The sequence below is a fragment of the Hevea brasiliensis genome, chromosome 18 (genome assembly GCF_030052815.1).
Source record: "Hevea brasiliensis isolate MT/VB/25A 57/8 chromosome 18, ASM3005281v1, whole genome shotgun sequence".
NCBI lineage: Eukaryota > Viridiplantae > Streptophyta > Magnoliopsida > Malpighiales > Euphorbiaceae > Hevea > Hevea brasiliensis.
In genome coordinates this window covers 28,969,315-28,991,222 of record NC_079510.1, presented here as the reverse complement: position 1 = coordinate 28,991,222, position 21,908 = coordinate 28,969,315, and the positions used below count along the sequence as shown (strand labels likewise).

Here is a 21,908-nt window from a genome sequence, read left to right as displayed (position 1 = left end):
ATTGGTTGCCAATACCATTTCCAAGCTTAATGTTAATTGTTCAAAATTTTCAGATTTCAAGCTTTGTGTTTACTGTTCCATTAGTCATTTTTACAGTGAAAATTTGGCAAAGTTGTTCCTTATTGTGTCCAGTTACATTTCTTTTTTTGAATAACTCCATTTGGAGTTTTGTAGCTCAAGTTATGGCCTAAATACCATGACTGGTCGGATTGCCAACTTCCCAGATTTTCTGGACTGACCAAATTTATAGTGTTTGGGGCAGTGATTGCAGGTCACCTTTTGAACATGTTATGGTCAAAATTTAGGTTAGGTTTCTTCATGAAAGTTGTAGGTATATGTCTCAGCTATTTGCTGGTAAAATTTCAGGTCAATTGGACCTTTCTACACTGAGTTATGACTAAATGAATAAATACTATTCATTTAGTCATTTTGCCCAGGCAGAATGTAGGTCACCCGGATTAGGGCAATCTTTAGGTCAACTTGGTTTTGTTTTATGGGCATGGTTTCTTCACTAAAGTTGTGTCATTATGTGTCTAGTTTCATTTTCAATTGACTTTGCACCAATTGAACCTCTACAACTCCAGTTATTACTGCCCAAACCTGCTGGACTCATGCCCAGTCCTGCAGGTCACCAAGGGCAGCCACACTAACTTCAATTCCCACTAAATAAACCACTTCATTTCTTATTCACACATAGCCCAATGGTCAGTAATTGATCATTAAAACTCTCTTTTACCAAATACATGAACAAAGTCTCAATTTGGGTCCAAAACCCTAGCTCCACCATTTTAGATTGTTGCATTACTTGCACTTCACCTTCCTAATCAATATATTAGTGTTAAGGGCAGCCACAATATCATTTTAATTCTAAGAAATCTTCAAAACTCAACCAAGTTCAAGGCTGCTGGAATTTTAAGCAAGACATACACATGATGTTTACTCAATTTTCTTGTAAATTTGCATCAAATACCACTTCTTCAACATGAATTGAAAGATAAAAATCAAGTTTAGTCACTAACCTCTAATGGAGTGAAATTCAAACTTGCTAGAGTTCTTCCTTTACACTTCTTTTTGCTCCCAAAAGATTCACCAAGATGAAAGAACAAGTTTTTATGTTGGAAACTTATGCTTTAATGGGTGGAAAACCAAAGAAATCAAGCTTTGGGAAGCTTGATAATAGTGGACAATGGGAGAGAGGGTTTCGGCTTGAAGAAGAAAGAAGAAGCTTTTGATTTTTTTTGTCTCCTTTTTCTGCCCATTAAGTCTTTTTAAATAAATTTGTGCTATGTGTCAACATTTGATTGGGTGGGACGATTAAAATGACATCATTATGATGTCATAAGTCCAATTTCTCTCATTTTCCATCCTTTTCTTGCCTATTTAATTCCAATTAAATTTTTAACAATATTTATTCACATTTTATGTCATATAAATTATTTATTTAACTAGAAAATTTGGCCAAAAATCATCTCTGAAGACGAAATGATCAAAATGCCCTCCGTTTGGCTTAACGAGCTAAAATTGTGGGTACCGATTGATTAAATTTTCCTTATGTTTTCTTAACATTTTATTGTCATTGGAAACCCAATAATCCTTCCCTGAGGTCCCAAAAAGTATTTCATGAAGTTTTCCCCGAGTCTAGGGTTGTTAACAGCCTTCACCGTCACTTCCCCTTCGGGTTACTCATCACTGGGATTTCGGCTCATTTAACCTTAGTGCATTTCATTCCTAAAAATTTTCCTTGATTATTATGAGCATTATTTGGTTTCTTTATAACTCCCCACTCTAGTCTAATTATAATTTCAAACATTCTAGCTGCCCGGATCAACATTGGTCACCAGAACAGTAGACTGTACGGACTAGCTAAAGTGAGGATGTTACAACTATACCCTAACTTACTGCAATAAAGGTACTACATTTACCACCTTGCTAAAACCATGTCAAATTAATGACTTTCTTATCATATCATTGCTCTGTAAATCATCAATTCATAGTTCTGACCTTCCCTAGGTAGTAGGGTTGTACTTTACACCTTGCTGATACACACAAGAATAGTATTCTCACTAAGCTCTAAGCAAAACGTCTGTCGTACAGCAAAAACCATCCAAAATTCCATACCGTAGACCAGATGGTCTCACTCTATCGATGTCACCTTTACTTTGCAACTAATCCGCAACCTTTGGTCTGATGGCAACTCTTGATGTAACTCGAGCTCATGCTAGAGTAACCGAGTTACTAACTCTAGTTACCACCCAACTGTGACCTTTCGATATTCTAGCTCTAGATCCCTAACTAGGAGTTCCCAACTCCTCTGCAGATATAGAACTCTGTTCTGGCATAATTGTACCAAAACAGAGGTTATCCGCAAACACCCTCATTATGGAGCACCACGGGAATGCATGTAGCTCTACACAATAATCTCATGTCGGTACTGTAATCTGTAGCTTACAGAGCAGACATCGAGAATATTGTATAGTTACTACGATGCGTCCTGATAGACTAGGTCTCCTAATCTCTTATCTCTCTTGAATCTACTATTATCATAAACTTACTCTGACTGGGTCATCCACTGACGACTGCCAACAGAGGTATCCTCACCCTTATCTAGTGCAATTATACTATCAAAACTCACCTTTATGTACTCGTGCCTAGCACTAGATAGGCACAACACTTAAACCCATACTGATAGAAATATAGTGTTTCTTGGAGAACGTATTTCCATGGCAGACCTTAACATGTCTGCTAACTCTATTTCACACTTCTATGTACTTCACAAAACTGAGGTGCTAAACTGAAGCACTCTTATATTAACTGAGGAATAATGCAGAATCTAGAAACAAAGAATTACAGAAAAAAGATGAAACAGAATCCTATACTCTGCATGTGACAACTCTAAGTGCACACTTTCCCATGAATCTAAAGCCTAAGCTCTGATACCATTTTTGTCACTACCCAACCTATGGGCTGGACCGGCAATAGGACCTGAGCCAGCCTAAAGCCCCCGAGGCCCGTAGTAAGCCTAACTATTCCTCAACCCAACTCTAAGGCCCATTTGAGCACAATTTCAAGAATTCAACCAGACAGAATTCGACCATAAAATGGACCGTTCGACGGAGAGTTTTTGACTCGTCCGACCTATAAACACAATATAAAATAAATTGGGGAGCTCAGCTCACCCTCCACATAATCAAAATGTCATCACTCAAATAGGAGCTCAGCTCCCTCATCCAATCCCATCATGCATACAGTTAATAATTTTACAAGTCCAACATAACTTTTATAATATAAGCCCAAAATAAAAATAAGTGCTTCTAACACATGCGGAGTCTAAAATTTAACTCAATTGTACAAAATACATTAGATACTATTAATGGACCTGCGAAGAAGAAGAACAGGTTAGCCACAACAAATAATCCTCCTATAGCCTGGAAAAATAGATGAACAGGAGTGAGCGTTTAACTCAGAGAGTAAAATACCAATTTTAATCATAATCTCTATAACTATCTAAAGCTAATGCACCCTGTGGAGTGAAATGCAACATCGTCATAATTTTCATATCATAATAGCAAAAAGGCAATTTGGAGCACTCACACAGCCAACACTGTCAAGCAATACATATATGAGAGCTGATCCCCTATACAGCCCTCTTAATCCAACCTCTGCCAGAGAGTGTCTCTCAAGCCGGACTTTCGCTTAATAAACCAAATGCGAGGTCCCAGCGAGTGTCTCTCAAGCCGTGTCTACCCATCCTGTCCATATCCAATACCATACTACACGCACGCCACGCACACACACTACTCCAAATTACCACAAACAACATCCATGGCACTTCAACAATTATGAATGCAATATAAAATGTGCCTAGTGTTTAACTACATAGATACATGTTTACAAGTGATGCATGGGCATGCTTGAACATATAATAATATCGAAATTACAATTAAAATTAATATTTTACTCACAAACTTGAACTGGGGTCACTGCGGCGGCTGGGCGGAGGAGAAAGACTGTCCCGGCTCACTTGACAATTTCATTGCAATTATTTAATATATTTGACTCAATACAAGTTTAGAAAATACCAAAGACACCCTAAGTTGTGCTGAAAATCCGGCAGAATCTCCCCTATACCTATGACCTAGCCAACCTGCAAAATGGTTCAAATAACACTTCTAAACTCAACCCATATCTCATCATCATTATATGGCCCCTCATAGGCCCTCCAAACTAAGCAATAATCACAACATCAGACAACTCAATTATAAGACTTCAAAACTAATATTTTTCAAAAACTATCCAAACTAACTTTAAAAATTCTATAAACCTGCCCCGCGGTCCTTAACAATATTATAAGGCTATTGCAATAGGAATCGTAATTTTCTTATCATCCACGAATATTTTATAAATTTTATTCTAACCCAGTACAAGGCAAAAAATGAGTAATATAGAGTTTGAGTTTACTTATGCCAAATCTGACAACTGGAACGCGTCCAGAACGTCTGAAAATGGTGGGGTAGCCTATAATCTTGACCCGGTTCTGAAATGGTTCCAGCAGCTTATCTGCTCGGCCCGAAATTGCAGATCCGGGCGACGATCGAATTTTCACGAAATGAAAGTACATACGCGAAGTCCACAATACCAGGGTTAGAATAATATATATATATATATATATATATATATATATATATATATATATATATATATATTATTTAAAAATTAGGGATGTTACAAAAATATAGATAATTAAAATATTGGTGATGTTGTCATTAAAGATAATTCTAACACAAGATGAATTTTTTCTAATATTATAAGAAATCAGAAATCAAGCTTTGAGAATAAGACAATAAATCTTGAATAAAAATAATAAAAATAAGCAAATCAAATAAATAATTTAAAAGCAAAATATGAGATTAAAAACTTTTTCTAGTAACTTTTTTTTCCCAAATAATGATACAAGTTATCAACTATATAGGTAAGGAATAAGAAGCTATTTAAATAAAAATTTTAATTTTATTATTAATTATTATTTGATTGAAAGATTTCGAATTTTCACGAAATAAAAGTATATACGCGAAGTCCACAATAGCAGGGTTAGAATAATATATATATATATATATATATATATATATATATATATATATATATATATATATATATATATATATATTATTTAAAAATTAGGAATGTTACAAAAATATAGATAATTAAAATATTGATGATGTTGTCATTAAAGATAATTCTAACGCAAGATGATTTTTTTTCTAATATTATAAGAAATCAGAAATCAAGCTTTGAGAATAAGACAATAAATCTTGAATAAAAATAATAAAAATAAGCAAATCAAATAAATAATTTAAAAGCAAAATATGAGATTAAAAACTTTTTCTAGTAACTTTTTTTTTCCCAAATAATGATACAAGTTATCAACTATATCGGTAAGGAATAAGAAGCTATTTAAATAAAAATTTTAATTTTATTATTAATTATTATTTAATTTAAAAAAGTGTCATTAACTTATTGACAGAAAATATTTAAAATTGATATATAAGTTATAATTGTCAACTTTAAATAGAAATTGTTAATTGTTATTTATTTTATTTAATAAATATTATTTAATTGAGAGTTACCATAGATATCCCAATGATTACAACTGTAAAATGATAGATGTAGATACTATATATATAGACACATATAGTATTCAATCAATGAATAAAATTCTATTTGAAATTGTAATGGAAAAGTTAAGTTAATTAAAAATTAATTTTTTTAAAAAATATTTATTTTGATGTGATTGAAATATTTAGAAAATATTTCATTGCCTTAAAATTATAATAATCAATGAATTATATGAAATTTAAATTTTTAATAAATAATTTTAATCATACAGAATAAAGACTAAATATGGACTTGATGCGTATATTTACAAAAATAAAACTCGAGAAATAATTTTATAATATTAATATATCATGTTATATGTAATATATTTTAAATTAATAAAATTTAGATGAATAAAAAATTTTATTTTAACAAAATTAAAGTGTAATAACTGCACTAATTTTATTATTGAAATTTTAAATAATAAAATTAATAAATTAATAGCCTCAAATGATACATATAACTCATATATTATGTTTATATATTTTATTTTTATTTTATTATATGTCTCATATATATTTATTTCATTTTTCCAAAACTTATATTCGTATACATAATTTTTTTTTATTAATTTTAACATATATAATTCTTAAATTTTTTTAATAAATTGAAATATTAAAAAGTTTAAGAAATATCAAATAAGAAATTTATAAAAAAATTAATAATAAATAAATATTAATTAAATTGATTTAATATTTTTAATTAAAATTGAGGTAATAATAATAAAGATACTTAAAAGAAAATTAAATAAAAAAAAGATAGTAATTACTATGATTATAAAGCATGACAATTTATATGATAAATATCACGTGACAACACTAAAAAGAAATATGTCTACGTGGTAATACAAAAAAAATTTTAATTTTACCTGTTTCATATAGATAGATCTATATAAATTATGGCTGAATGTTGATGATATTGGATGAGACATGCCATTACATGCAGCCAATGAGACAAAATGCAAAAATTGAATGAAGAAGTCTAATTAAAATATATAATTTAATAAGAGAATTTCTTACAAAAAGTTACTATAATTAAATTACAATAAAGATCCTGTTGTTAATTCCGTGGGAGACTTTTTGATACTAAAATTTGTTTTTCCTGCATTTAAATTATAATATTTTTTCAATGGAAATCAATTCTCCATTTAGCCTAAAACCCGTTAACCATGAAACCCATATTTTCCTAGATTTAAATAATCTAACCCATGAAATCCATGAAACCCATGTTTTCCTAGCGATAAAATTTGGCTTTTGTAACTTTAAGGTAGTCTAACCCATGAAATCCATATTTTCAATCAGCTCTCTAACCATTTGCAATGCAACAAAGTGAGAGAAAAGAAAAATCTATTAAGTAAGCTAATTTGAATTAAACAATGAAGAGTCATGGATAAGTAAGAATGATGAGATAAGATGGGGGAAATAAACTATAATTAGAGAGAAGAGAAGCTGAGGAGGGGCATATGTCGCTGGTTTCTTTTGGCAAGAGGGTACTGCAATGCACTGCTGCTGGTGCACTAATGTTTAGGGGTTGGGAAATTATTAATATATCCTTAAAAAATTTTTAAATTAGTGCCCTCCTTGACCTTTGAATACGTTCGTCTCTGCATGCATGCGGCTAGATCTTATGCAGGGGTGGAACTAGAAACTCACCATTATGAATAAAATTTACACTAAGATAAAAATATTAGAGAGGTAAATAATAGTTTTTTTTTTTTTAATTCACCCCTGATTTTATGCTATTTATAGTTTAACGATTGCCAATTTAATTTCTGTTATATACACAAAGTTAGTGATTAATTAATGAGAAAATTGATAGAGAATTAATAATTAATTGAATTAAATATAAAAATAAATTAATTTGATTTATAAATAACTGTGATTATGATCTAACTTTAAAGAGAGTAAATAGTAATTCAACTTAATATATATATATATATATATATATATATATATATATATATATATATATATATATATATATATATATATATTTAAATCTATATATATGATTTAACTTTAACGAGTGTAAATAGTGTAATTATTGCTCTCTCTTTTTTTTTTTTAATTTGTCTAAGTACTTTTAATATGGTTATGAATTATGGGTTATAATATCATAGAGAAAACATAGTGTTTTCTCTGTTTATTTTCTTTATACTATTTGTTACCAAAATGCCTTATAACTTCATGGCAGAAGGGCACACCAATTCCTAAAATCCGAGGCTTCCTTGTATTAGTCCCTTACTATGAACTCGTTGGGACTATTTACTACATAAAACCCTCGCAATTTTTATTTTTTTTATATCAAATATTAATAAAATTTTATAAAATATTTTATTGATATTATGAGCAATTTTATAAATTTTAGTGTTTTTATGTTATTAGTTATTTTTATTAGTTTTAATATTTTAAGTTATAAGTGAGTGTGAGGTAACCTCTCCTTTTCTTACCATAAGATAAATAACTTTACAATAAATTGATAAAAAGACTCAAGACTCATAATCTTTCCACTTTAAAAGTGAAAAACTAATTAGGCTACCCCTGATTGACTATGTTGTATCAATTTTGTTTTATTTGATTGTTAGTGTAATAACTTGGAAAATTTTTAAAAATAGATAATTTGTAAATTAGACTATTATAATTTTATTTTATTAAATAAATATATTTCAGAAGATTATCTTTTAAAAGTTTTAAAATTTAATTTTCAAACTTTTAATTAAAATTTTTTAATTGTGAAATTCTATAATTTTATGTTTTAGATATTTCAAAATTAATAATAATAATAATAATAATAATAATAATAATAATAAAAATTATGATTATTATTATATTTATTATTATTTAATTTTAAATGTATTAAATTAGAATTGGACTTAGTTGAAAAGAATTTTTAGACTTATTTGAGAAGATCTAGAAAGTTTATAGATTAATTTATAATTTTGCTTTTAATTACAAAAAAAATAAATTAAAAGTTTAAAACGTGACTGCAGCCCCCCCACTCCACACACACTCTCTCTCTCTCTCTCCAGCCATAACTTCCTTCTCTGGTCATCGTTTTCGGTGTTTTTGGCATCAAAATGCTCATCTCTTCATGGGCATCATATAAATACCAAGTTTGCCCATATTATTTTTCGGTTTGTACGAATCGAGTTTCAAAAGTTTTAACCTATTTTTGACTTCCAAACTAATTTCTTCCAAATCAAAATTTTTCTCAAAAATCTGAGTATACCATCATGTTGTATATTTTGAGAGCTTCAAAACGATACCAATCTGGGAATTTTTCAACACCAAAAAATTTTCAAGACCTACGAGCTTGTTAGTGAAATTTTGAGTCTTTAAAGTCATCTTTTGAGTTATATAAAATTATTTTCTAACTTCATATGTTGTGGATTTCGTGTAGGAACTTTCGTTTCGAAGAAATTTCACCAACACTTAGGACTGTAGTTTTGGTTCAAAAGCACGGGCTCCGGGACTCACCTCAGAAGTAGGTCAATTGCAACACCCTCCCGATAACCACTCCGTACATCCTACTGTTCCGGTGACCGGTGTCGGCCCGGACAGCTAGAATGTCTGGAAAAATATTTAAACTAAAGTCAGGAACCATAATTAACTCAAATATTAATAAGAAAAATTTAGTAAAAATTTTAGGAATAAAATACAACCGAGTTAAACGAGCCGGTGCCCAAGCGATGGGTAACCAGAGGGAAGTTGCGGTTCTCGCAACGAGGAGCCCTAGACCCGGGAGAAAAATTATAAAATAATTTTTGGGACTCCAGAGAAGGGTTATTGAGGTTCCCATGGCATTAGAATGCCAAGAAAATACTTAGAAAAATTTTTCAATCGGTACAGATAATTTTGACCCGTTAAGCCAAACGGAGGGCATTTTGGTTATTTCGCCTTCAGAGGTGATTTTTGGCCGACTTGTCCAGTTGAGTAAATAATTAATATGACATAAAATATGAAGAAATATTGCTAGAAATTAAATTGGAAATGAGTAGTAGAGGAAAGAAAAGAAAAATGAAATAAAATGCCAAATATGACCTATTATGATGTCATTTAAAAAGCCTTCTCCAATCATAATAAAACAACCAATTAATTAAGTAATAAAAGGGACAAATAAAGACTAAAGGAATTAAAAACGTGAGCAGCTCCTTCTTCCCCAAAACCAGCCGCACCATAGCCAAGGGAGAACCCCATTTCTTCTCTTCATTCAAGCTTAAGAAACTCTCAAGCTTTACCTCAAAACCCTAAGTCACTTTCATTAAAATTCATCCTAGCACCTTGCATGACCTTTTGGCAGCCAAGAAGGAGAAAGAAAGTGAGGTTTAAGGGCTTGGAAAATTCTGCCACTTGAGGTTAGTGCACTTATATCCATTAAACTCTTTATTTCCATGATTTTGGACTTGAACTTAGTAAGACTTGTAGTTTAAATGAACAAAAAAACCTATGTGTATGAACACTTGAATTTCGACTGCCCTAGTAAAAGAATATGTAGGAATGTTTTTGATGAGCTTGAAGTGAATTAGAAACCATATTTGAAGTTATAAACATATGAGTAATGCCTTAGTAGCTAGCTAAGGTAAATGGCACAAATTATGAATTTGAATTAGGGTTTTGGGGAGTGAAAAATTGATTTGGCTTAGGAAATTGTTAGAGCACATTTTAATGGTCAATTAGTGACCATTTTAGGTATGTTGACCATAATTAGAACTGAAAAATAGTATGGTAAAGTGAAGGTAAAATCTGCCCTAGGACAGCAGCATAGGGATTGAAAATTCAGTCCCTTTGCACTACCATAACTTGGGCTGTGTTAGTCCAATTGAAGTTTGGCCAATTGGACATGAAACTAGGCTTATAATGCAACATTTTTGCTGAAGAAACCATGCCCAAAAGACCAAAGAAAGAGGACCAAAACTTGGCCCCAATCCGGATACCCTGCAGCTGGTTCTGCAGAATTGACCAAATGAATAGTAACTGTTCATTTGGCCATAACTCACTGTAGATTTGGTCAATTGACCTGAAATTTTTACAGCAACAAGTTAAGACATAGAAAAACAACTTTCATGAAGGAACCTACCCCAAATTATGGCCAGAACCTAACCCAAATGGCTATGGAAGTCACTGTTCAAGCTACTATAGATATGGTATTTTCTGCAGAATGCAAATCAAGCCAGCCTGGGTTTTTGGGTCATATCTGGAGCTACAAAACTCCAAATGGAGTGATTCAAAAAATGAAATTCAACTAGACAAAATAAGGAACAACTTTTATGTTTTACATTTCTTCAAATTCCCACAGTAACAGTGTCTAATGGAACAGTGAATTTGACTCACCAAAACTGAAAATTCTGCTTGTGTTGAGTTACACTTTGAAATGGTATTAACACTTAATGCCAACAAGTTTTAAACACCAAATGTGGTATGTTGGGAGTGCCAAAGTCAATGTACACATTTTTATTCTAAAAGTCAACATTTTTGTTGACCAATGATGAATAGTGACACTAAAAAAATTTGAAATTCACAAATTGAAGAATTTAAAAGTTTCAAATGCCCTAGTATACCTAACAAGATTGGTTTGGATAGTTTGGCATGCCAATAGGGTTCAGTTAGCAGTACTGCACATGGCAATATGCCATTCCGTGATTTCATGGCTTTTAGCCATTCTGACTTTATATTGAGACTTGGCCTTGTGCCTGATATTATTTACTGACTTGTTGTTCATTACACCGGGAGATGCATATGTGACCGATGGTGTGACGGCCGAGGTACTAGGTACCCGGTGCGGTTACCCGTTATCCATCCGATCTAGTGTAGGTTACTTGGGGCAACCAAATGAATAAAAGTGAACAACGTTAACGAAATAATGGATATACCAATAACAAACAAAGAAAGCATACACATTCTATACACATTCATTTTCTTGCTATTTTCTTCTATTATATTATTGCACCACTAAGCATTATTGCTTAGCGCGTTGCTTTTGCCACGCGTAGGTACTGGAGATCCCGATCGTGAGCCCAGTAGACCACAGACTGGGTGAGTTCATCCTGTAGATCTGCACAGTGTCCGTGTCACCTCACTACCGGCAGTGCATTGGTAGGGCACTAGGTGTCATTTTGTCATTTTGATATTTTGTAGCAGATTTTTACTTTCTCATATGTATTTGAACTCATGTAATATATTTTGATGTTCATGTAAATAATGAAAGTTATGACTATGAATGCAAAATTTGAGCATGTGTTTATCGCTTGTATATGAGAAATGGATGTTTGAGAAATGAAAAGATTATTGAGAATTGAAATTGAGAAATATTGTTGAGATTTTGGATATTGGAGTTTGAGATGATGGAATAAAAATATTGGAAGTGTTTTTAACAGGTTCCGAAGAACTGTTTTCTCCATTTTTAGCCGGTACTCCGCCGGATTTTCTTTAAAATCTTCGGAACCTCAAATGAATAATGCTTTTGATAAATGGTTAAAATAAATCATATTTCATAAATTAACTTCAAAAGCATGATATAAATGAATTGAGGAATATTAGAGTGTGCTAGTACACCGTGTGGCATTACTTACTCGGGTATACTGTACACGGGTAAGGGGTGTCTCATCAATACTATAGTCATTCCTACCATTTTTAGATCCCTTGAATGTGCTCTAAGTGTCAGAATTAGAGTAGGTAATCTCGAATGTGAATTCATTCTTTTTGCCTTAAGTTAAGCTATAATTCGATAATTAATAAAATATTTGTAGGTGTATGAAATACAATAATTTTAATTATAATATTAAGATAATATTATTAAGGACCTCCAGGAATATTTATAGAATTTTTGAAAGTAAATTGGATATATTTACACAATAGTGAATTTTACGCCCTTGAGCTGAAGTTGAGTAATGACACGAGTTTAGGTTATTCTAGGAGGCCTCGAATGGGTATTGTGTTATGTTATATTGTGGCCCTGAGGCCTTTGGATTGTTGAGATATATATTATGTTTTCTTGCAGGGAGGTTAGGTCCTAGGTATAGGAGAAACTTTGTTGAATTTTCGGCATGAACCTAAGAAGTCTTTTGTTTTTTTAATTAATTATTGTTAGTCCATTGTTCATAGTTCTTTGGTATGCTTGCTTAGGTGAACCAAATTAACCATTTTCTTCTTCTGAGCAGAACCAATAAGCATTGGGTTGTTCTGTGAGTTGGATATTGATTATATTTTGTAATTTCAATATTATTTATATATTTTTGGCATGCTCATGCATTTTATAAATATATTTACATGCTTAGTTAAATAAATTAGGAGCGTTCTTATTATTGCATATTTATTTATTGATAATTACTTTTGTGTTACCACACTAGGAATAATTTAAAGCTACGTGTGTATTATATATAGATATATATGGCATATGATGGATATGGATTAGACGAGTAGTTGCAGCTTGAACTAGTCTCACTGGAACTCAGTCCTTATAGATATGAAAAGTCGGGGTGAGGTATGGTTTTGAGTTGATCTTGCTGGCCCCCGCACTTAGATTTAAACAAAAGTCCGGCTTGAGTTGAGCTTGCTGGTGGGTCTTGGATTAAGAGAGCTGAATAGGGAATCAGCTTCCATAATTATGTATGAAAATACTTTACTGGGTGTGTGTATAGCTCCAAATTATCTTTTTGTGCGATTATTGGATGATTTACTTATTGTATATATTTGGTGTGCATTTCATAATTAGGGATAGATACATTAGCTGTAAATAGCTATAGAAATTATATAATTAATATCTAAACTCTCTGAGTTAAATGCTTATCCCTATTCAATTATTTTTTCCCAGGTGATAGATGGATGTTATTTTAGAGTTAACCTTTTTTTCTTCACGCAGGAAACTTGAAATGATTAATGTATTAATTAATAATTTTATTATTCAAATCTAGAACTCTACAGTGACTGTAATGGTATTCTTGTAATGTAAAACTAATGTATTTGATTTAAGGTGATTGTTTGATGTTGGATTCAGGCTGAGCTGAGCTCCCCATTTTAATATTGGATATTGATTTGGTTTGTGAGTGTGAGTTGAGCTCCCCAATTGTGATTTTGTTTGTGATAAAGGTTAGGTAAGTTTTCTTCCCATTGGATTATCCATTTTATAGTTGGACTCTATCAATTTATGTTCTTGATTTTGGGCCTTCCTTTTTGAGCTTTATTGTTGGGTTGTACACTACTTAGGCTTACTACAGGCTTCAGGGGCCTTATGTCACCCCAAGTCTTAGTGTAGGACCAGCCCAAAAATCAGGTTGTGACAGAGTTAATATCAGAGCTTAGGCTCTAGATTCATGGTAATTGTGATCTTGGGTTTGTCACACATGAAGTATAGGATGCTGTTTCGTCTGTTCTATAATTCCTTGCTTTTAATATTAGCGTTAGTCCTTGGGTATTGTGTTATGATGTTTGTTTAGTGAATCAGTTCTCATGGGAGTACAAGTGATATAATTTGAGTTAGCAGGTGTCCTGATATTTACTATAGTGATAAGTACCCCAAGAGATGATCTAATTAGTCAGTATAGGGCCTTATGGCATGCCTAATTAGTGTAAGGCACGAGTACATAGAATGAGCCATGATAGTGTAGTTGCCCTAAGTGAGGGTGTAGGTACCACTATGAACTGCCTAGTTAGGGCAAGTTTATGATACTAATTGAGTGCTCCATCAGGAGAGTTTTCCATATGGTTTTTATAGAGGTGCAAGGGGTCAGAGATGACAGTCTGTTGGGATGTACCATAGCAACCTATGCAGTGCTCTCGTTATTTATGTTATAAGCTGTAGATTATAGTATGGACATGAGATTATTATGTAGAGTTGTGTGCATTCCCACGGTGTTCCATGATGAGGTTTTACAGACAATTTCTATTTTGGTATAGTGGCACCATAACAGAATTATGTTCTTGCAGAGGTGTTGGGAAACTTCTAATTATGGTTTAGAACCCTTGGGATAGAGTATCAGATGTTGCTTTTGGCCAATAACTAGAGTCAGTGACTCGGTTATCCTAACTTGAGCATAAGGTTATAGCATGAGTTGTCATGAGATTAGAGGTTTTAGTATGGTTATAGTATATCAGGAGAGATAAAGGGTTACTACTAGTGCAATGACTTATGAAATTATATCTTGGATGAGACTGTAGTGTGATAGAGAGTTATTGGCTCAAGTACCTTGAGGAGGATACAAGTTCCACTATAGGAGTTATAAATGATCAAATCATGACAAATATGGTTCTTTTGAATTTAGGGATGGGAATTAGGTACCTGGTACCCTAAGTTTTGACTATTTAAGTAGAATGAAAGATGAAACTCATGTAGATCTGTTCCTCAAGTAATAGATAGTGGTGAAAAGTCAAGATAAGAAGTGTGCAAGATATTTAAGGTTTAGTGATTGGAGGGTGAAAAGCTCAAGTACTAGTGGGGTACTAATCAGAATGGTCAGAGGATCAATCAAGTAACATAGAAGCGCATATGACGTAATAGAGATAGTTAAAGAAAAAAAGAAGGTACAATTTTTTGGCATAGTTATCAGGTTAGAAAAAAAAAATACAATAGTTAAAGTATTAGTGTGGACAAGGTAAACGAGGTGAATTGAAAAGTAAGACTAAAGAGCCTAGGATAGGATCACATCAGTGAGAATAGTTGTCAACATATATAACCTAGAAGTGCAGGACTCAGAACAAGTCATAGTTGGGGTAGTGTTAGAGGCCAAAATGTGGAGCTTGAAGTTACAAGACTGGATCAGCCTCTACTTGCGCCTTGTTCCTAAGGTGAAGTGGATAGCAATGGAGCAAGATTCCTTTAATCTGTTAACAATATCAAGAAGGTTAGGTGAGGAATACAATAATAATGAGCAAAAGCTATAAGGTGTGTAATGATATTCTGAACTATCTTATCAGACAGAGACAAGAAGTTAGTAAGTAGTAAGTTGAATAAAAGTCAATCTAATGGATCAAATAGGCATGATGAAAAAAAAATGATGGATAATGAGACATAGGCTTTAGATTAGACTATTTGAGATAGTGAGAAGGTAGTTAGAAGTTTGTTATGAATGTTAGGCAAATGTCTTTAGTGTGATTAATAGAGTCACTTTGTGATACACCTGTATTATATAGATGTTTTTAAGTACATTTGTACAGCATTCCATAGCATTTAGATAAGTGATTTCATGCATAATCATCAAATTCATTAACTTTTGTAAATTTCATTACTCTGCACTAAATTTTATATTTTCTGCATATTTTCAGGTGTTTTAAGGGAGTTTCAAAGCATAGAAGTAAAGAAGGAAGCTTGGAAAAGATCAAGAAGAAGAGCATTGTTGCTAATACACTTTACTCGGGTCGTGTAAACATACCACAGACCCGTGTAACTTGCTGCTAGGAGAAAACCAAAGAAGTCAAAGAAGAAACAAAGTATTTTCAGGAGTTTTAAGGGAGTTCCAAAGCATAGGTGTAAAGAAGGAAGCTTGGAAAAACTCAAGAAGAAGAGCATTATTGCTTATACACTTTGCACGGGTCATGTAAACATACCACAGACCCATGTAATTTACTGCCAGGAGAAAACCAAAAAAGTCAAAGAAGAAACAAAGTACACGGGCCATGTAACACGAACCGTATAACCTGTAGAGACTCGTGTAATATTCTGCCTAGTAAAGCTTGAAGAATTCCCAGAAGAACAATAGAACACAGGCCGTGTAATTGGCCAAGACCCGTGTAATCTTCTGTTCAAATACGAGATGCAACTTTCAAGTTCCAGTAAGTTACATGGCCCTGGGCCGTATAGTGGCACACGGGTTGTGTATTAGCCGACAGCCAGTTTCCTGATTTGATTCCAACTCCAGTTTTTACAATCAGAACTGACTTCAGATGCCTAGGGGACTCTAAAAACCTAACCCTAGAACACTGAATATAAATAGAAGCATCAGAAAACAGAGAAAGGATCCCGATTTCAATCACCGCATGCATCTTCATCATTCTCTTCAAGCCGTCTTGAAGAATAGTGCATTAGCATCAAGGAGGAACCCTCAGCCGAAGTTCCACAAGTTTAAAGCTACAGATTCTATTCGATTTTTTTGTTTTATTTCTTTAGGTTGCTTTTATGTTCTTTTATTTCACTTTTATTATGTTTGCTAAACTCACCATGAGTGAGTAGTTTCTTTATCCTGGAATTAGGAGATTAATGCTTGTAATCAATATTGTGGACAAATATTAAGTTTTATCTATTGGATTTGAGTTTTGTTCTTTGATTTAATATTCTGTGTTCTTAATGCATGCTATGTGTCGGTACCCACTTAGACATGATATAAGATACTAATTGAAGAATTGAAAGGTAAAGGTTAGTATTGGAAAATTAGAGTATTAAATTTAGGAAATCTGACCTAGAGATAGGCTGAAATCCTTCGTGGAATTCCATAATTAATCACATATCTTAAAGGGTTTTTATTAGGACTAATCACTAATGAAAGTAGGGTTTAGCTCTAATTGAAACACACCTTAGGTGCCTTGAGAGAGGACCTAGGATACTTTAGGATTAATTTCCATCAAAGCAACGATCCTCAATCCAATGAATAGACAAGATTAAATCCATAATAAGGTTAAAGTATGAAATCTTAATTGTGGAATTGTTTTAATAGATTGTTTCATTTTAAGTTCATTATTCTCCTAGTCTTTAGTGCTCAAGATAAATTAGATTCAAACTCCCATTATATTCGGTAGCCTAGATAGTCATAATTGCTTGTAACTTGACACTTACTAATTAAATTCTTTGTGGGATGATACTGTACTCACTAATTTATTACTTATTAGCAATTCACGTACTTGCAGGGTTGTAAAACCAGTAAACAAAGTTTTTGGCGCTGTTGCTGAAGAATTTATTTCTAGTAATATTAGGTGATAGGCAATTTAGCTGATTTAGGCATTTACATTTACTATTTAAATTTATTTAATTTGTATTTATTCTTTTATTTTCTCTCAGGTATTTGGTTTAGAACATGACCAGAACAAAATCGGAGAAAGCGGTTTTAGACTTGGATCTCGAGATAGATAGGACTCTAAGAACCATCAGGAGAGAAAGGAAACACCAAGAACAAGATCAAGAAATTTTAGAAACTCCAATCATAGCCAATAACAATAATAAGCTAAGACCCTTGAGGGACTACAGAGCTCCATGTATCCAAGGATTCTAGTCCAGCGTTACAAGACCCACAATGGAGGCTAATAATTTTGAACTCAAATCGGCATGGCTCTAGATGATTCAACAGACTCAGTTTGGAGGTTCGCCTACAGAAGATCAATACTATCACCTCCAGTGCTTTCTTGCCTTATGTGACACATTCAAGATGAATGGAGTCTCTAATCAAGCAATAAGACTCAGAGCATTCCCATTCTCCCTTCGAGATAGAGCAAAGAAGTGACTACTTTCTCAATCAGCTGGAACATTCACCATTTGGGAAGACCTCTTGCAAGCTTTTCTAGCAAGATATTTCTCACCTGTGGAGACTGCAAAATTGAGAGTTGAACTCATACCTTTAGGCAAAAGGAAGGTGAATCACTCTATGATGCATGGGAGAGATATAAAGACTTATAGAGGGAATGTCCACACTATGGCATAGAGGATTGGCTCCTAGTTCAAAATTTCTATAATGGGTTATTGCCCTCTATAAGAAGCATAGTAGATTCAGCAACGAAAGGAGACTTGATGGAGAAAATAGTAGCACAAGCTTTTGAACTTCTGGAAAGGGTCGCTTATCACAACTATGAGTGGTTAAATGAAAGGAGAGATATAAGAAGACCAGCAGGGATTCTGGAAGTGGACACCCTAAGTATGATAAATGCTCAGTTTGACCAGCTCACCAAAAGGCTTGACAGAATGCAAGCCAATGCTATAGGGATGAGCAACCAGCAATGTGACAGCCGTGGAGGAGGATGTATGACTTCATAATGCAACAAATTCAATGAACCCTCTATAGAACAACTAAACTATATGAATAAAGAAGGGAAATTTAACCAGAGGCTGCTCAACAATCTATATTCAAATACTTATAACCCTGGATGGAGAAATCACCTTAACTTCTCATGGTCCAACTCACAGAATCAACCCATGAACAAACAGCAAGGGTACAGACCACCAGCACCCTCAGGTTTTCAAAACAGGGGACAAAACCTAGCACAGCAGCCACCACCTCCTCAACCCTAACAGCCTGAACAAATTTAACTATGGAATCCATGATGGAAGGCTTCCTAGCAGCCCAATAACAGCAAAATGAAATGATAAAGCAGTTAGCTTCCAAAATGAATCAACTGGCCACCCATAATAAGATGTTTAAAAACCAAATTGCTCAAAAGGCAAGTTCTTCAAGCAAGGCTACTGGTAAACTGCGAAGTCAATTAGAGATGAACCCCAAAGAGCACTGTAAAGAAGTTACCTTGAGGAGCGGCATGACATTAGAAAAACAACCATTAGAGGAAAAATCAACTGAGAAAACCTTTGATGAATTTGATAACCAAACAGAAGAGAAGGAGTAAGAAGCTAAAAAGGAATAGGAAGAGGAAACAAAGAAGAAGAAGAAGTTACCAGAGCCATATCAACCTTCTCTACCTTTTTTCCAGAGATTCCAGAAGGCTAAACTGGATAAATAGTTTAGAAAGTTATTAGAAATTTTACAGAAACTCTACATTAACATTCCCTTCACAAAAGCTCTTTCTCAGATGCCATCCTATGCTAAGTTCCTTAAAGAGATTCTTTCAAAGAAGAGCAAGTTGGAAGATTATGAGACTATTGCTCTTGCAGAGGAATGCAATGCTATATTGCAAAATAAACTGCCACCAAAGCTTAAGGATCAAGGAAGCTTCTCCATACCTTGTCTTATTGACAACATGAAAATAGATAAGGCATTCTGTGATCTAGGAACAAGTGTGAGTCTGATACCTCTATCAATATGTTGGAAGCTGGATGTAGGGGAGCTCAAACCCACAACAATTTCACTACAATTGGCTAATCAGTCTGTCAAGTACCCAGTAGGCATCCTAGAAAACATCCCCATCAAGGTGGGAAAATTCTTCATCCCTGTTGATTTTGTTATCCTGGAAATGGAAGAGGATGTCCAAATTCCTACCATATTGGGAAGGCCTTTCTTGGCAACCTCCAGAGCTATCATCGATGTTAAAAATGGGCGTTTAACTCTCAAGGTAGGAGAGGAAGAAGTGGAATTCAACCTGCTCAAAGCAATAAAGCATAAACTTAAACCTAATGAATGCCTAAGAGTTGACATAATCGACAAGCTAGTTGAAGAGGAATTTCATAAAACATATTCTGAAGATCCTCCTGAAGCATGCATAGTGCACAGCCACACAGTAGATAATGAAAACACAAAAATTACAGTTTGTGCAAAATCTTTAGAAGCTAGTCCATCCCTACTCTTAGCTCAAGTTCTCCAGGTGGAAGAGCTAAAGGAGGACTAACCCAAAAGCAAGTCATAGGAAGACACCAAATAGGTAGAACTGAAACTTCTCCCCTCTGCACTAAGGTACGCATTCTTGGACTCAAACTCTAAATATCTTATTATTATAAATGCTAGCCTATCAAATGTAGAAGAAGAAAATTTATTAAAGGTGCTTAGGACCCATAGCAAGGCTATAGGGTATAAAATAGAAGACTTGAAAGGGATTAGTCCTTCAATTTAAATGCATAGGATACCTATGGAGGAAAACAGCAAACCCACTATTGAACATCAAAGGAGACTTAAGCCAAATATGAAAGAAGTAGTTAAGAAGGAAATTTTGAAACTATTAGATGCATGTATTATATACCCAATTTCTGATAGTAAATGGGTTAGTCCAGTGCATGTAGTGCCTAAGAAGGGTGGGACAACTGTCATTCAAAATGTAAACAATGAATTAATCCCTATTAGGATAGTCACTGGTTGGCGCATGTGTATAGATTATAGGAAATTAAATAGTGCCACCAGAAAAGATCATTTTCCTCTGCCTTTCATAGATCAAATGTTAGAAAGGCTAGCAAAACATTCCTATTTTTGCTATCTAGATGGGTATTCAGGATTTTTCCAAATTCCTATTTACCCAGAAGACTAGGAAAAGACCACATTCACATGCCCTTATGGAACCTTTGCATATAGAAGAATGCCTTTTGGTCTTTACAGTGCCCCTGCTACTTTTCAAAGATGCATGATGGCCATTTTTTTCTGATTACATTGAAAATATTATGGAAGTTCTTATGGATGATTTTTTTGTCTATGGAACTACTTTTGATGAATGCATAGCTAACTTATCTAAAGTATTGCAAAGATGTGAAGAATCAAACCTGATACTAAATTGGGAAAAATGTCACTTCATGGTAAGGGAAGGTATAGTTCTTGGGCACCTGGTATCAGAAAGAGGAATTGAATTTGACAGGGCAAAAACTAAATTATTGAAAAGATGCCACTATCAACATCAGTCAAGGGAGTGCGAAGCCTTTTGGGACATGCAGGCTTCTACAGAAGATTTATTAAAGATTTTTCCAAAATAGCTAAGCCACTCACTAATTTGTTAAGTGAAGATTTTCCCTTTAATTTTGATGAAAATTGCCTTGTTTCTTTTAATAGGAATAAAAAGAGCCTTGATTTCAGCACCAATTATGCAACCACCTGATTGGGAGTTGCCATTTTAGGTGATGTGCGATGCAATTGACTATGCAGTTGGAGCAGTACTTGAACAAAGGAAAGATAAGAAACTCCATGCCATTTACTATGCTAGCAAAACACTTGACGATGCACAAATCAACTATGTTACCACGGAAAAGGAATTTCTGGCAGTGGTGTTTGTAATTGATAAATTCAGATCTTACCTACTTGGATCAAAAGTCATTGTATTCACAGACCATGCTGCCATCTAGTACCTTTTGAACAAGAAGGAAGCAAAACCAAGGTTGATTCGATGGATTTTACTCCTACAAGAATTTGATCTTGAAATCAAGGACAAAAAGAGATCTGAGAATATAGTAGCTGACCACCTCTCAAGACTGAAATAGGAAGACATAACAGACACTGAGGATTTACCAATCGATGACTCATTTCCTGATGAGCAATTATTAGCATTCTCCCAAGCCCCATGGTCTGCTGACTTTGTTAATTATCTTGTATGTAGGGTATTACCACCAAACATGTCTTACCAGCAAAGGAAGAAATTCCTGCATGATGTGCTATTTTACAAATGAGAAGAACCTCTACTGTACAAGAGATGCAATGATGG

General features: G+C 33.6%; 1 protein-coding gene and 1 non-coding gene across 2 annotated transcripts; one reads left to right on the top strand and one right to left on the bottom strand.

Annotated features, from left to right (window-relative positions):
* Positions 1-18,163: 18,163 nt before the first annotated feature.
* On the bottom strand, positions 18,164-18,269 carry LOC131176209 (small nucleolar RNA R71). The gene has a single exon (XR_009146334.1). It is a non-coding gene; the product is annotated as a small nucleolar RNA R71 (small nucleolar RNA).
* A 1,098-nt stretch (positions 18,270-19,367) lies between these two features.
* On the top strand, positions 19,368-20,120 carry LOC131175843 (uncharacterized). The gene has a single exon (XM_058140517.1). It carries the CDS (start codon positions 19,368-19,370, stop codon positions 20,118-20,120), a length of 753 nt encoding a protein of 250 aa, XP_057996500.1.
* The last annotated feature ends 1,788 nt before the right edge of the window (positions 20,121-21,908 follow it).